Below are 16,169 nucleotides of genomic sequence, written 5' to 3' on the forward strand. Positions count from 1 at the left end.
TTGCAGCCAAGCTCAAAAGCTAGAGCAGCACTTTCAGGTTGACCAAAATTATTAAATTCAGTAACAAATTAACTAACATAAATCATGGAAGTGGAGAAGTATAGAGTATTTGGAAAAGCAGAAATTTTTAGCATTTCTAAACATTCCAGTTTGAAATGCCATATTAATCTGAAAATATACCTAGTTATTTTAAAAATGTAATTGTCTTGAAAACCTGAGAATATCCTTGTTGTTTATTTGGACAGAACAATTAAGAAATTAAATCATATTGACTTAAACCAAATTACTGCTTTTAATTTCAGACACTAGTCAACAAGCCTGTTATTCACATAAAACTGGTTATCGTTATAGCTCACCTGCATGAAGTATAGCTATGACACAAAAGAAACCTTAAATCTGTCAGTTTTTCTTCATTTCCTGCTCTATTAAAAACAACCCAATACTCCAACTCATTCCTCTTTTATGTCTTCTTTCCTAGATTTTTCCTAACTGAATTTAACAGCTAGTTAGAAACCTGAACATCAATATCAATATATTAATGAAAAACAGAGCAAACACTGCTATTTCAAAGCTATCTTAAAGACTGATTAGATTCAGTAATAAATTAACTGGGTAGGAATGCTGTTTTCAAGGGAAAATACGATATTCTACAGGAAAGTATGGGACATTTTGTTTTGTTTTCCAAGGAGATCTTCCAGCCAGGAAGCTTTTACCACACGTCCAGATTCCGTGATTTGCTCTGCAACAGCAGAGCAAAATCAGCTTTGACATTTACCGAAGTGTCAGGAGCAGCTCTTTAAAAGGACAAAGCTGGTCTAGAGTACAAGAAAGGAGATTGCAAACAAGGAGAATGCATGACAATAAGAAAGGTGCCAGTGGCATAGTGAGAACAGGATTGTAAACTCTAAGACTGCACTTTTAGAAACTTCATAAATTTGAACATGCTTCTCTGAGTCTCTTAGCTGAAGACAAATGTAAGATTGAGTCAGTGTCACTGCAGAATATTTTGTCCGTGAAAAGTCATATACAGATCTTCAGTCTTCGTGTTCTATTTGCTAATAAATTATTAATTTTGCAATAATAAAATAACTGAGCATGCATGATTTTACATGTTATAGTAGTGTCAACATATTGAATAGTCATTAGTTAATGGACAAACATGAATGCAGGATAAGGTATACAGGGAGTTCACTGTAAAAAGGCATTAATATGCCATTACTTTTATAGAGAGAGCAGCTTTTGCTAGCTAAGCTCTTGTAAAACACACATTTGAGCTTATAGGGATATTAGCAAATAGATCTCTCACATGGTTATGGACAAAGTTTGTCTCCTAGTTTTGCAAAACATGCTGAAAACTACCATGGGGGGCTCAAAAGTTTAATTTATTATGGTTTAATTCCATTACTTTAAAAAAAATAAAAAGATGAGGGGGTAGGGTACTTTTAAGGAGCTGACTAATTTAGAAATACATCAGAGATAGATTTTTTCATAGGATTTTAGAATCCTTTTGCACTTCTTCACTATAAGCAAAAACTTCAGATGCTTAGTTGAGGAGGGAAAAAAATCTCTTTAGCTGTTTATAAACTGAAAACATATTTGGCTGTATTTTGGCTAACATTTCAGCCAAAAAAAAAATGGCTGGTTTTCATGATTACTGTTTTATTTTTGCACATTTATCAGGCATCTACTAAAACTTGAGTGCTTGTCACTTACAGTATGATGGGAAAGTTAGGAAATGAAGCACCTTGAAGCACAGAGCGATTCAGAGTCCACATTTAGAGTGTTACATCAAGTGCATGCATTCTTTATTTCTCAAGTCAAGGTGGACACAAGCAGGCACACGATATGCTTTAGAAGACATTATGTTCTTATCTCATCTTTTGCATTTCTTATTACTTTTTACTCATCAAAATTCTTTCTGCTTGCATCCCCTGCACAGACAGCTCATGCTGCCATCATTGCCCAGTGCAGGTCCAGAGAACAGTTTCAGACAGGAGGCACCCAGAGGGTCACCTTGTGCAACCTCCTGCTCCAGCCAGGACTAAATGCAGTATCAGATCAGGCTCTGGGGGCCTTTTTTTTAGACAAAGTGTGAAAATCTACAGTAGCAGAGACTGACTCCAGCCAGTTGCTGTTCCTTGCCACAGTTCTCCTGCTGGGATCTTTCTTTCTTTAGGTATCACGGAATTTTCTCTCACTGAAACTTGTGCCTGTGGTCTTCTGTCTTCACACTGCAAAGGGGGCCAGACCCTGTTTCCTCTGTAACTACCCTATAAGTAGCTAAAGGCTGCAATTAGATCCCCTGGTAGCCATCTTTTCAGGGTAAATAAACCCAGTTCCCCCAGTCTCTGCTTCTGTGGCTACTCTCTCCATTCAGCCTAGGGAAGATGCCCATAATGCCTGCAGATTCACACAAGAACATGTGTGCAGTTTTGGGGCTCCCATTTGTTTGGATTTATTCAACAGTCCAAGCAGATTTCATCCAAAACTGCCCCAGACTCCATTGGGTGCAGAAATTTTGTATTGCTCTCACAACAGAGATCTTTCTAAGTTCTCTGGGGATTGTTTGGGAAAACCCAAATATCTGACTCTAAGCCAGTCAGTTAATTATTATATGTAATGTTTGTCCTATTTGATAATTGCTCTGCACAAGAAACATGCCAGTGCAGATGTGCCACTGAAATTCAATGCTCCTGTGCTCAGTGCTACATGGGGAAGCCATAGAACCTTCCTACATCCAGCTCAATCCAATCTACACTCCAAAACATCCTGCTATTGGAGCACTGCATCTTTAAAACAAGTCTCCCTGACATAAAGAACTGTCTATTAAGGAGGAAAAAAAGAGAGAGCTATTAGAGCTGCAGCTGGCTGTGCTTTCAGACAAGAACTTGTTCTGAGCAAGACCAGGTGAAACCAAAGTTTAAAATTCTGGAATGTAGCATGTGCAGATGCCAGAGTATTATTACCTTTTTTATCATTTGACACTTGTCACACTTTCTGGGCATTTGACCACAGAAACAAATCAGAAGTAACAGAACCATTTAGAAGTGACAAGGAATATCAAACAGAAAATGAAATCTATAGAGCTTAAACAGTGCATAGCAAGTAAAAAACATTATTTTTCAAGACCTTTCTTAAATATCAAAAAATATATTTGTTAGCAAAAAAAAAAAAAAAAAAAAAATCCCAATTTCTCTTGAAAAAAATTATTGTCAAAAGCTCAAATTTTAATAATTACTGAGCCTCGTTGGAAACTTTTCAATCAGATGCATTTCAGTTTTCTAAGAAGACCTTTATAAATTCATGCTCTTCCAATGATCTCTATACTCTTTTTTCCCTTCTAATATTAACTTATTTTTGCATATTTTTTTACTTTTCCTGAACTATGTACTGCAGTATTTTTATAGAGCACTACAAAGTCTTGTCAAAATAGTTTAAACTAAATGAAAAAATGGCTTAATTAATTACTAAATATTAGAATGTCTACTGAATTGCAGTAGCTGGGAAAAGTTACATGCTGCACAAGATTAACAAGTAAAAAGCCAAACTGAACACTTAACTGATGCACAGCAATATCCCCTTTTAACTGTTGTTTACATTTTTGCCCTAAATTTGATTTCTCATTCTTAAAGAAAAACTTGAAATGTGAAGGACAGCTGAGGGGTGCTAATAGAGTGTCAATTTCAAAAAGAAAGAAACCATCAATCCAATTTATACACCAATATCACCACCTTAAGTCATGCAACTTGAAATTTTATTCAGGTGATAAATTCTTTCTGGTATGAGTGCTTAGGAATAGCAGAAATTAATTCTTCCTTGCAGTCTCAAAGATGGGAACAAACACACTCACGCACACACCCCTCCTACATACACAAATAGATCCATACATACAGAGATCTATGTACCAATCTCCACTTTGTGCAACATATCCCTCTTTCATACTTATGGCCACAGGAGATATTTGTCAACACTATATTACAATGGCAAGGAATCTGGTCATTCAGGCAAACTGTAAAATGGAACTTAATTTAGTGTTTATATTGATTTTTCAGCCAATCTTATTTCTACAGGAGTTTTCTAAAGAAACTCACTTATTCAAAGTATATCAGAAAACTGGACAGTATTCAGAGCTATGAGAATTCCTGCAGTTCTGTGATACAAGAGAAATAGAGCTCATGTCCTTAGTTGCAGTGAAAGAAAAGTTAATTTTGACCTGGAAAACAAATCATAACAAAGAACACAGTACTGGAACTTTTCTGACATGATAGTGAGTTGCCTTAAACTGAGGTCAAGGAAGAACCTGGTCTAGCACATATTTTCTGTTCTGGTTTGTAAGACGCCATTTGGAAAAAAATAGCTCATGTTAAATCTGACATAAAATTAGTGGTGCTGATGGGCTTTTCTGGTGTGGTGAAACATTCAACTGACATTACTTTTGACAGAGCTTGTGATAATGAACTTTTTTATTATAATAATCATTATTTTTTTCTTCTACTAATGGGCACAGATTTATTGATCTGTACAGATTTATTGATCTGTAGAAAATAGTGCCCATCTGAAGCACATTGCCTATATTTTTTATGGTCATGGCACAAGAGTTGCAGATATCTGCAGTAAAGCTCTCCATCTTTTTATTTAAACTAATACACCTTGTACTTACACTAATACAGAGCTTTAATATGTTTGACTAATGGCTGCAATTTAAAAAACATCCTGCAACACTCTTGAGTTAAAGATATGATGTAAAAATAAAGACCACCACAAAAAAACAGCTTGTGATGATCTGAGAGACTACAATTCTCACTCTCAATTAGTAGATTTTTCCAAGAGGATGGCTAGTTTTATTATAATGTGTAGAAATCTTTCAGTAAATTAAAAGTTATATGTTTTCAATGGAGATACTCATTTTAACACTGTAAGTTGATGCTACAAGGAAATACCAGGCCATAAAATAAAGAATGGAAGTGAGGATGGAATAAACAGCGTTGCGCTAAGTAAATGATACTTTCCTGGCTCTGTTAGGATTTAAAAGACCTAAAAAGCAAAATGTGTGTCACCAGGACTGAAAAATAATTCATGCTATTTGACAATACAGGCTTTAAATACGTGTTTGGAGGAAGTCAAGAGAGAGCAAGCATCACAACACAAAAATTCCATGCCACATTTAAAAACAAACACAAGCACCCACGTAGAGAGGAAATCACACATTAATAGAGATCCAAGGTTCATCAGGCTCTGGGATCACTGTGGCTGAACAAGTAGTTTTTCAAGAGAGCACATTCCAAAGCTAGAGATGTTGAAAAAAGATGTGGGTGCTCAAAGGACTGAGAAGAGGATACTTCCACAGATTTTATCCTGAGCCCATCAACTCAGCTGTCCCATTCACTGCAATAAGTTTTGGATCAGGCTCAACATCCAAATACAGTCCTCACTCACTAAAATTGGCTGGTCACACTGGAAACTGTTTGGGCAAGGTACCCCACCCATAAACAGAGCATTTGGGGATAGTACTGTAGTAAGCAACAAATAATTTGTCTCTTTGCCAAGACTAGGGGCTGTGTCTCTTACTTGTTCACCCTCTGAGACAATAAAACAAGGGCTATAGTAAGGTAATATCTATGAAGAGATCTAAGAAGGAATGCCACATGAATGAGAAATAAGAGGATAAGGGTTCCTTCAATTTTGAAGTCTTAAGTGGAAGAAATTACTAAGTAACAGGGTACAGAGAGCTACTAGCAGATGGATGCAGTCTTTCCAACAGCTCTTTGCCCTGAGATCTTTTAAGTAGGAAGAACAGAAAGGAAATACAAACCTGAGTGTGGAAAGAGAGTTCCACTATGGGAATTGCCACATCATCTAGGTGGAAGACAAAGATATGCAAGTCCATTTGCAGGAGAAAGAGAGCATAAACAGAGTTAAGTGGATATTAATGAACACTAAACAAGGATGGCAAGCCTGCTCTGAACTTACAAATCACATCCGCATTAATACCAAATGAGTTCATTAAGATTAACATTATTATGATTAGTATCAAAGGGATTAAAAGAGATTATGGTAAATAAGAGAGTTAGATAGGAATGAGATGTAATTACCTTCCTATCTGGTTTATCTGTAGCTGCAGAGACAGACCCAGCATTCACTTCACATTGGAGGAACCTAACTCACATTTTGATCTGAAGTGTAATTTTCAGCAAAGCTGATCTCAACAGTTTGGGCTGAACACGGCCCAGGCATGTGCAGGATGAACAAAAGAAGGGTGGGAAGGTGAGAGCACAGAGAGATGGGGAAGGGCACGGGAGGCTGCTTTGCCCCAGCACCCCCTCCCAAGTGCAGGAAACAACTTGGTCTTCCTACCTGCTAAGTCAAAAACTTGATGAGCAACCAGCCCCGCAACACCTCTGTCCAAAACCTGACCTGCCATGATCTCAGCACACATGACACCAGCTCTGAAAGCTTCATGGGGCTTCAAACACCAACCAAGTCTTCCAAAAAGGTTTAAGGGAAAGGTCTCAAATTAGAGCTAGGAAAACTGAGGAGTTCAGGAGCAGAGGGATCACATTCAGTGAAATAAAAACATGCTGTCTGATATTTACCTCTTGTTTTTGTACTGCAGTAACAGCATTTTTTTTTTTTTTTTTTTTTGTGCATGCAGAGACCAGCTAAGGAGCACCAAATTATGGCTTAAAATCACACAGTTTATAGAGCTGCTAATGCACATATTCAGCAATGCAGGCAGAAATGTTACATGGGATCTTGGTGGGGAAATTTACTGGGCCTCATCCAGCCAGGCTCTGCAAGAAGCAGATTGCCTTTCTTCACAGGCCGACCACGCACAGTTGGCTCTCCAGTGCAAACATCACTCCCAAGCTCTGGTGTGTTTGGCCTCTGGTTTGTTTGACAGGTTACATGTGCTTCTGAATATATCTTCTGATGTTCATTTTCAGAGCACTGTTAATATTTCTCTTGGCTTCTGTTTAAAAATTAGGTCCCTAAAGATATCATCCTTCAATAAGAAAATCCTCTTGCCAAAAGACCCAGCTTCAAATGTGTGGAACTTGACTGTCAGGGCTGTTGACCTCTGACCATGAAGCTGCAAGTCCACTGGCAAACCTGCACATTGAGTCCCAGCAATTAGGAGCAGAGGAATCCAAATGGGAAGCTACTTTCCTTTTTTTGTTGTTGTCCAAAAGAATGTGCATTTCAAAAGCACCTGTCAAGCACAACCAGAGCTGTCTGACTCTCACCTGGACAGTTATGCTTCCTTACTTATATGTTTTGCTGCTTCAACAACCAATATACATACATACATACATACATACATACATACATGCACCTGTGTGTGTATGCATACAGAATTCATAACTTCAGCATTTGGAAAGAAGCTTTTACAACTGTTTTTCCTGTGGTGCTGTGTTGAAATCAGTGAAGTAGCAGCAGTAAATTGTAACTTAGTGTTGCAGTGCACTTCTGAAAGGCAAGAAGGATTTACATCTTTACACCCTCTACCTAACTTCGCCGAGGGTGGGTAATTTGCGAAAGTTTGAGTACACAGCAGGGTCATCAGTCAGTCCACACTGCACAGAGCACCATGACTTCTCCTTTGCTGCCCTTCCAGACAGGTGACATGTTAATAGCTGATACCAGACAAGTGAGACTCTGATCCCCTCTGGAATGCAATCTGATACCCAATGACTTTCAGGCCACGCTGCACAACGTAAGTTACACATGTTTTTATAAAAGAAATAGCAGGGATGCATTTCTGCAGAGGAAAGATGGAGTGTGACAGTCTGTTATCATCTGCCCAGCATCTTGCCAGCATGGCTAGACACTATCCTAGGACAGCACCAATGGACTTTTCCTAAAGTCTCCAGCCAGAAAAGGCAGGACGGAAAAGAGTGAAGACAAGTCCATCTAAAGCAGGCAGGCAAAGGGAAGAATCTACCATGTTTTATTCTGACGGTCTGTGGAGCTGCACTTCCCAACATTTCTAGGAGAAAGTATGAGTCAGAAATCCTACAGGAACTCCTGCAGCAGCGCAGCTCCCTGCTCAACCCACACCTCCTCACCAGAGCACTGCGCAATCTGGTCCATATGGTGTATCTGCACTGCAACGTGGGCCAGCCCGGGTGCGGCCCAGCGCTGGGCTCTCAAATGATAAAGGTTTGGCCCCTGAGCAACTGCTGGTGTTTGAGCAGTTGACTGAGGAGCTTGAAAATCACTTAGGGGCACTTAGGGAAAACCTGTGAATAAAGTACAGGAATATAACAGGTCAACATAAGGTGGCTTTGCAGAGGGCTATGTGGGGGAAGGGAAGGCAGAAGCTGGCCACGGACTCATCTTGTTCAGAAAGAGAGCGGGAGGTTTTGCCACCAACCACAGAACAACACTGTTTCTTATTTTGCTCAGTGAGTCCCCAGTACAGGTTGTAAAAAAAAAAAAAAAAAAAAAAAAAAAAAAAAAAAAAAAATCACTAAACTCTCAAAAGCATGTTTAAGGCTATCTTTAGTTAACCAAGCAAATCTGGAGTTCACTGCAATTCCTGGGGGTACCAATACAGTGCTTCCCTGAGCGACAAAAATTCACTTTGAAAGAGGCACTTCTGAGAGTCATCCCTTAGGAGCAGACATCTCGATGCAGAAACCTGATGCAGAGCTCCTCTGAGCAGAATGGGTATCCTCAGGACACCAACACACACCTGATAGCTCGCATTCATCCCACACCTAAACACAACCAATGCCCGAGCACGGGCTTAGTGCTAAACTCGGTGACCCTAAGGGCAAAGTGCTCATAGTGAAGAGGTACCTTTCCTTGCTCCACATCAGACCTAGAGACTGTTAGCTATGTGGGGGAAAAGACTGAAAGGTCTGTAGGGAGACTGACAGACTTAAGACAAGCGCGGTGCTCTGTCCTGTAAAGGAAATCCATGCAGGCAGGTGCCCCAAACCCCGGCAGCTCTGGAGAGCAGAACCGCGACAGGAGGGATCTGCTGCGCAGGGTCGGGACCTCCGCGGCCCCAGCAAAGGCAAGACAGCCACGAGTCCGAGGTAAGATGAGGATCAGAATCCTGCTGACAAGTGGTAGGGATGCAAAGCTGCGGCTCGTTGGGATGAGCTCTGCAAACTGCCTCCCTTTAACGCTTTATTTTCTACAGCGGATTTCCAACAGTAGAAGCTTTTACTCGCTCTGCTAGGCAGAGGCTGAACTGCTTTCTTCAAACAGTTTCAAATTCACCAGCCACGCTCGAAGAACCACCCCTTTTTGCCTCTTTTCTTTTTGCTCTCTCCGGGATTTTTGTGAAAGAGACATCCAGTTTCAAGCCATTTAAAAAATATCAAAAAACCCCAGTGGAAAATAATTCGCAGCTGTGATAATATCGCATTTTTAAAAATACCGTAATATAGTTTTACTTTTAATAATAAAAGATAAAAAAGGGGAGTCTGTGAATAATTAGAGAGTGCAGTCTGAAGCCAGTTACAGTCACTGCAATTGATAATAAACTTAAAGCCCCTTGACAGCAGGTAAATGCTTTGCAACCCTGACCCCCTTCCTCTCACATTACTTAACAACCCTGCAGTTCCAGCATTACATCACCGTCCAAGCGATTGGTTCCCGCATTTTAACTCTCTCCCTGTCTCCTCCGATTAGGAACAACATAATGATGGAGGGGGGGACACCAAACCACAACAAACTACCAAACTTCTCTCAAGTTTGCTGTGCTCCTTGTTTGGGTTTGGTTTGGTCGAAAAAACAGCTTCTGCTCCTAAGAGCTGAGGATACACGCACCAGAAAACAAACTCTGTAGAAGTGGAAAAGAGTGGGAAAAGGGGACTCGGGAGGGGAGGAGGAGAGGAGGAGGAGGAAGGCGAGGAGGGGGGGAAACTATATAGAAATCAGAAAAGGAAAAGAAAATTAAAAACAAACCTCATGGACATCACTGAGCCTGAATTCCCTGCTGAGGTGCAGAACATGAGAGCCCTGGAATGAGTGTATGTAGAACTTGAGCCAAAGCTTAACTAGCCCGAGTGAGTCATATCCTTCCCATTTGATTCCCGTCCAAGCGATGATGTAATGCCCTGGCCCTCTCCCTCGCTCCCGCTCGCTGCACTACCTCCCTCCTCCCCTTTTCTCCTTTTTAGCTCAGTACTGGTGAAGTCACCATTTAAATCTGGCAGCGCTGAAGCAATGTAACCTTCAATGTAACCAAAACAGCCCCAGGCCAAGTTCCAGACGTACTGAGACTCGGTGGTGCAATTGCCATTGGAAACGAGTAAACAGAGAAAGAAACAGTGCTGCCTGCGAAGGGCCTGCGCAGCTGCCGGCCGGAGCGCAGGAAAACCCTGGGAGCAGGCACGGGGCTGACAGGACTGAGCGGGGATCACCAGGAGATCCCGCACCGCTCCCGAGCGCCCGCGCCAGCCGCGCTCCGGGAAGGTCCGGCCGCTGGAAGGGGAAGGAGACGGAGCCCGAGCCGCGGAGGGCAGCGGGGAAGCCGGGCAGCAGCGGGGGTGCGCGGGGCTCTGGGAGATGGAGAGCGCTGCTTTGCAGGTTGTGCCTCAGACCGGGATTTCTCTGCCTCAGCAGAGCACAGCTGGAATTGAGCCCCAGGTTTTTGAAGGAAAACGACGGGGCTGCTTCTTGCACCGTATGCCTCCGTATCCAAACACACAGGTGCAGGGCACCTTCTTTCCCCAGAACAGAATAAAGTACCAGAAAAGCCATACTGTGCAGTAAGTTTAGAACTAACGCACTGCTGTGCTGCTCTTATTGCCTTTCTGGTGTTTCTCTCGTAAGTCTGGTTTATTTAAGCATAGAGAATGTTTCTAAATGGAACTTATAATAAACTTTCACACACGTAAGGATAAGCTACTGAGGTGTAAAGTGCTCTGCCTCATCAAAGTGCTCCTGATGCTAAATGCTGCAGTGGCTGTGGCTGAAATACCTCTCCTGTCCTCCCCCACAGAGGGCTTTCTTACTGTTCATAACTCCCAATTGATTGTAGCAATGCAGTACCAAGCAGCTGGTTCACAAAAGAATGCAAAGCCTAAGTAATAATAATCATAATAATCATAATGATAATAAATGAAAATGTCTAAGCACACATAACATCCCTAAGCAATTCAAAGACTAATAGTTTTGGCATCCAACTGCGGATATAAGTATTAATGGCACTTGAAACACCATAGACGTATTTGTCTCCTTTCTTTATAGATCAAGAATTATTTCACAATGCCACTCCTCCTCATATCTATGAGTGAAACTCAGTTTTCCAACACCCAGTGGATGCACTTATGCCCCTCAAATTTAGAAAACAGTAGGAAAACAGGAAAGTCAGTGTGCTTCCTTTTCTTCCTTATGATGATGTGAGTTTATGGAAAATCAATTTCTATTGCCTAGCAGCATTTTACCACACTGGGGTAGTTTTTGGGTGAGTTCTTTAATTAATTACAGCAGCAGTGCAACAGAGATTATTGTAAAGTACCGAAGTCTCCTCCTGAGAATACTCATACAGTTTTAAATTATTTTTAGAATATATATAGTGTCAATATATAGTTTAGAATATATATAGCGTTGATGTCTATGGATCAACGCTATTAGCTTCTGTCATAGTTTGATCTTGAGTTCTAATTATTTATTTGCTTAAGATATACATGATTTTTACAGACAGAATGAGAGGAGAAGAAAACTAAGGGTTTGTCCTATTCAATTTAAAAAAACACAGTTCTCCACAGCAACCTGACCTGCTGGATGACATCCTCAATAGATACTGATGCTGCAGCCACTCAGAGTGACACCTTTATCAAACGAGGCAGCTCTGAATTAGAGGTGATCAGCCATAATTATTACTGGCGCCACTGAAGCCTGTGGCTTGACAGCATCAGATGTGGTTGTTATAAAGTTTGGTCCATTGTGTCAATGGCCTGTATAACTCATTTATGTCTGAATTACCAGCTATTGATTTTTTGTCTTCTGTCATGTAATAAAATAAAAGTTAGATCATTCCTAAAGCCCTCTTTTAATTCCAGCTTTGCTGATAGTTTAATTTTAAGCTTATCCCACTTTTCTCTCTCCACTTAAAAAAATGAAACTTCCACCCCTTTTCCTGTGCATGTCTAAGAGGTCATCTTCCCTCCTTCCTTCTTTTTATTTTGTCTTCTTACATTATGCTTCTGCTCATTTAGTTATCCACTGATATTGCTGTAAACTTTGTTTTGGGCCCAGGACAGACCCCTGGCTCAGAACACAGGAATGTGGCTGCAACTCAGGAATGACTTTAAATCCCCTGGTCCAGCTTTGCAAAGAAGCAAGATGCCACCTAAGGAGAAAAAGGATTACCTTGGGCAACTCAGGTTACCATGAGGCTGCTTGAGCATATAATACATGCATTCCTGCAGTCTTTGGGCCTCTTCTCACTCTTCTGAAAAACCCACACTTCTACCACTGTAGATATTCAAAGCAAAATGCAACCAAAGTAGGAGCCACAGGGTAGTTCATTGTCCTCCTCAGGCTTTGAGGATTTGCTTGGTAAGTCTTCTCTTTCCAAAAGAAAATTTTGTTCACCAGAAGCAATAGCAGACCATTGCCCATCTGTGAGCATCTTAACCATAATATCACAGGAGTGAATGGGTGTGCGTGGAAAAAGGCCCTTCTAACTATTACTGTGTTCATAGACACAAACTCAGAAGAATTAATCTGCTTTCAAAACACTGTCTTATACAAGGTATTTCTAGGAGTAAGAGCATTTCTGAAATGAACAAGAAAGATCAAAGCAGTCTGAACTGCATTTCTAAATTACATGTTTACATTGAAATCCTATTTCAAGAAATTGTTTTAAAACAGACATCATACTCCAAAGGAGTTAAAAACTTATTTGTTCCTGCTGATGGGAAACCAAAAAGTTCTTTCCAGGCAGGTATTTCCAAAGCCTATTGATTTTTTCCTTCCCCATAACAGGAAACACTGTTTTCCCCTTTTCCTTCCTGTGACAGAGCAGTTAATGATAAAGAATGTCCTGTGCTCAGAGGAAATTCCACTTGCATGCAAGAGCTCCCTCTTTATCTGTTTACTTGTCTGTCTTTTCATTCTCCCCCCATCCCAACCCCAGCCTTAAATTTCCATGTTCATCAAGAATAGGGCTGTTGTGATGAGAGTTATAGGATATTTTAATTCTAATGGGAGCCTCCTTCAAACTAGGGCCCTGGCCAGGACAGTTATGACTCCAACTTAGCTGTCTAGTTCAGGAATTCTTGCAACACCCTCCCTGCAGAATGTTTCATCCTTGGGGAAAGGGTGGTGGGGCACACCACAGATGTTTGGTGTAACTGAGACTTGACAAAAATCACTGCTTCTGCTGAAAGTTTCCAGTCTTAACAACCAGAAAGCTCTGACTTTTAAGAGCCCAAACGTCAGAGTGCACTGGGATTATCCCAAATGTGTTCTGTAAAAAGGAACTGGGTGTACTGCAGTTGAGATTGTGGATGGACAGATCACAGGTCCTACACACATTTTAGGTGAGTGTGTCTCATCCAGCCCTTGAGACTGACTTTTGCCTATGTCAATCAGTTGCCCAAGGCATCAGCAAAGGCCCTGTGGACAAAAACAGCATAACCTGATTATTTTTTTCCTCCACTGCTTGGCACTTAAAGAGGCTTGATTAAGAAAATATTCTGTAATAATGGTCCTGCACTCAGGAAAGTCTCATTTTCATTCTGACATTATTTTTCATTTCTAACCCAAGAGCCTTGCAGTCCCTGTGGAATTAAAGAGGCCAGATAATTTCAGGGTTAAATAAGCTTTAATGACTATCACATGTATGGAACCTTAAACCCAGTATTAAAAATTATTTTTTTAAAGTGGCATCTCTTCCTTTTTTAATTTCAAATAACCATCCAGGTGGTTTCCTAAGGATTTCTTTGCAAATTGCTTCCAGTGAACCTTTTCAGTTACAGACCACTGCAAACCCATGTGGTGGTATTCAGCATTTAGTTCAACTTGGGTGTCCCATGTTTTTGTAGTGGACAGAGGGACTGTCTGCACAAATGTCTGCACAAGGGAAGCTGTCTGTCCAGGCTAGTTGTCACTAGCAAGGACATAAAAATGTAAATATCCACAATTTCAGAAGAAACTAAAGTAAAGCAATGCTAGGAGTGGATTCTTCAGGTTACTCATAAGGAAACGGGATACATGTTCCCAAGTCACTTCTTCAGAAAAAGACATTTTTTGTTTAAGAAGACTCAGATCTAAGTGCTCAGCATTGAGCTGTATCAAAGGTTTTCCTATGAACTCTCCAAATTGTAATAAAATATCTGGAAATATCCTTTGTAAGCACTGCCCCAGATTTATTGAACGTAAGCACTGCACTGGACGAAGTCTAAATGAAACCTGGAACAAAGATCTCCCACTCTCACACACATGCTCAAACATATTGCTCCATTAGAAACACCTCACTGAAAATATTTAAGGAAGAAGAACTGCCAAAGTTTGGGTCCAACTTCTCTGGAGACAGAAATGTGCAATGGGCATGATGGCCGGTAGACTTCCTCAACATATTTTGGCAATGAATCTTCAAGAATGATCTCAAGAAAAACTTTCCTGCTAAGTTTTGAAGCCACTTGGGATCATGGGGGGTTCATGGGAGCATTCAACTACAAGGAAATAGAATAGCCTGCTTACTTTATACTCACCAAACAGCCATGGGCCAGTGACAAGTGGCAAGTGGCTGACCTGGAAGTGAAGAGCTTTGTATCCACTTACATATCACTGAGTCATGCAGTTTGATCAGCCTCCTCTTTTATTGTAGCTGTAAACCACAGTTACCCAAGACAAATAATGTAGCAATTTATGCAAAATAATTAATAACATTTCACATTTCAGTAGAACCTGCTACCCTGAAGGATCACAAAGCATCTTGAAAGACACGTGGTGCAATTAACCCCCAACACGGGAGATCGCAGCCAGCCAGCCGAAGGCACAGGAGTGCAGAGGGGAGATGTTGACTAAGGACAGAAGCAAACAGCTGCAATTAGGTAAAAAACATCGTGTAATCTTTAATATTCATGCATAATGAACAGGAGGTTCCCTTCCCCCACTGCAATTCTAATTACTCAAACAGATAATTAGTATGTGCTGGTCAAAATGTGAAGCCACTGCTCTTTTTAGATTTGCTCAGAGAAGATTTGCCATACATCTGCACTAAATATCTTGACCCTAGAGCTCAAATATCTTAATCTTTAGTTAAAACTCTACAGGCTTTGTCTTGGACACAGTGAAAATTTTATCACATATAGCTGCATCTCAAAGATTGCAACAGGAAAAAGGATCTGGTTTTGGTGCTCTTTCATTTTACTTCTAGCAGACAGAAAAGTAAGCTGAAATAGCAGAATTTGGATTCAAAGAGCAAGAATATATGCTATAATTGAAAATATTTTCTCTGAAGTACAGTAGGGCAAGCACTGAAAAATAAATAGTAGAGCTCTAAAACAAATTTTAGCACTGAACCAAATTTTATTCTTCCCTTAAACTGTCATCTCCATGCATTTTTGTTAGCTCTCATCTTTATTGTTCAGCACAATAGCAATAATTAATATTCTAATGAAGCTTTTTTTTTTTTAAATAGGCAAGTGTCTGGAATTCAGTTCCAACTGGAAAAGGAGAGCACTCAGACTCAGATCAACCTCATTACAGCAGGACAAATTCATAGTGCTATTTAACAAAAACATACAGAAGATAACTTGTTTTAAGATACGCCCTCTTTTGTTATTAATCCAGCTAATAGTGCAATATTTCCTCCTTGAAAATTAATATCTATAATAGTCCACTAGGAAATTTTTCTGGACTCTTGCTGAACAAGTCTTGCTGAAATTTTTCTGGACTCCTGCTGAACAAGTCTTACTGACTTAAGCTTTGGAGTTCCATGAATTACAAGTAGCCAAGTAATTCTGTTGATCCTGGTTCATCCTCACACACAGGCTTTACAGCATTCAATAACTATCAGGATGATGAAAATTCATTATGCAGGAGGTACCATTTTCAATTTGACTTTATCCAAGAATCTGAAATTAACTGACACCTAAACACCAGCCTATTCTTGTGCAAATTAGAATTTTTTATTGTTTCTTAAAAAAAACACACAGGTCTGCAGCACAAAAACTGAGATGCAGCCACAATCAAGG

The 16,169-nt window shown here is 40.3% G+C and overlaps 1 protein-coding gene across 7 annotated transcripts in view; it reads right to left on the minus strand.

Annotated features, from left to right (window-relative positions):
- The window catches only part of CREB5 (cAMP responsive element binding protein 5), a 256,919-nt gene that overhangs the window by 93,221 nt on the left and 147,529 nt on the right, over positions 1 to 16,169 (minus strand). Inside the window, exon 1 of one of the 7 annotated variants that reach the window (XM_021538186.3) lies at positions 9,922 to 10,058. The exons of the other annotated variants lie outside the window; for them this stretch is intronic. Coding sequence (XP_021393861.1) covers positions 9,922 to 9,968 — 47 coding nt within the window. The 5' untranslated portion in view covers positions 9,969 to 10,058. Of the gene's footprint in view, positions 1 to 9,921; positions 10,059 to 16,169 lie in introns of those variants that run through there. 7 annotated transcript variants of the gene reach the window in all.

The sequence above is a fragment of the Lonchura striata genome, chromosome 1 (genome assembly GCF_046129695.1).
Source record: "Lonchura striata isolate bLonStr1 chromosome 1, bLonStr1.mat, whole genome shotgun sequence".
NCBI classification, from domain to species: Eukaryota; Metazoa; Chordata; class Aves; order Passeriformes; family Estrildidae; genus Lonchura; species Lonchura striata.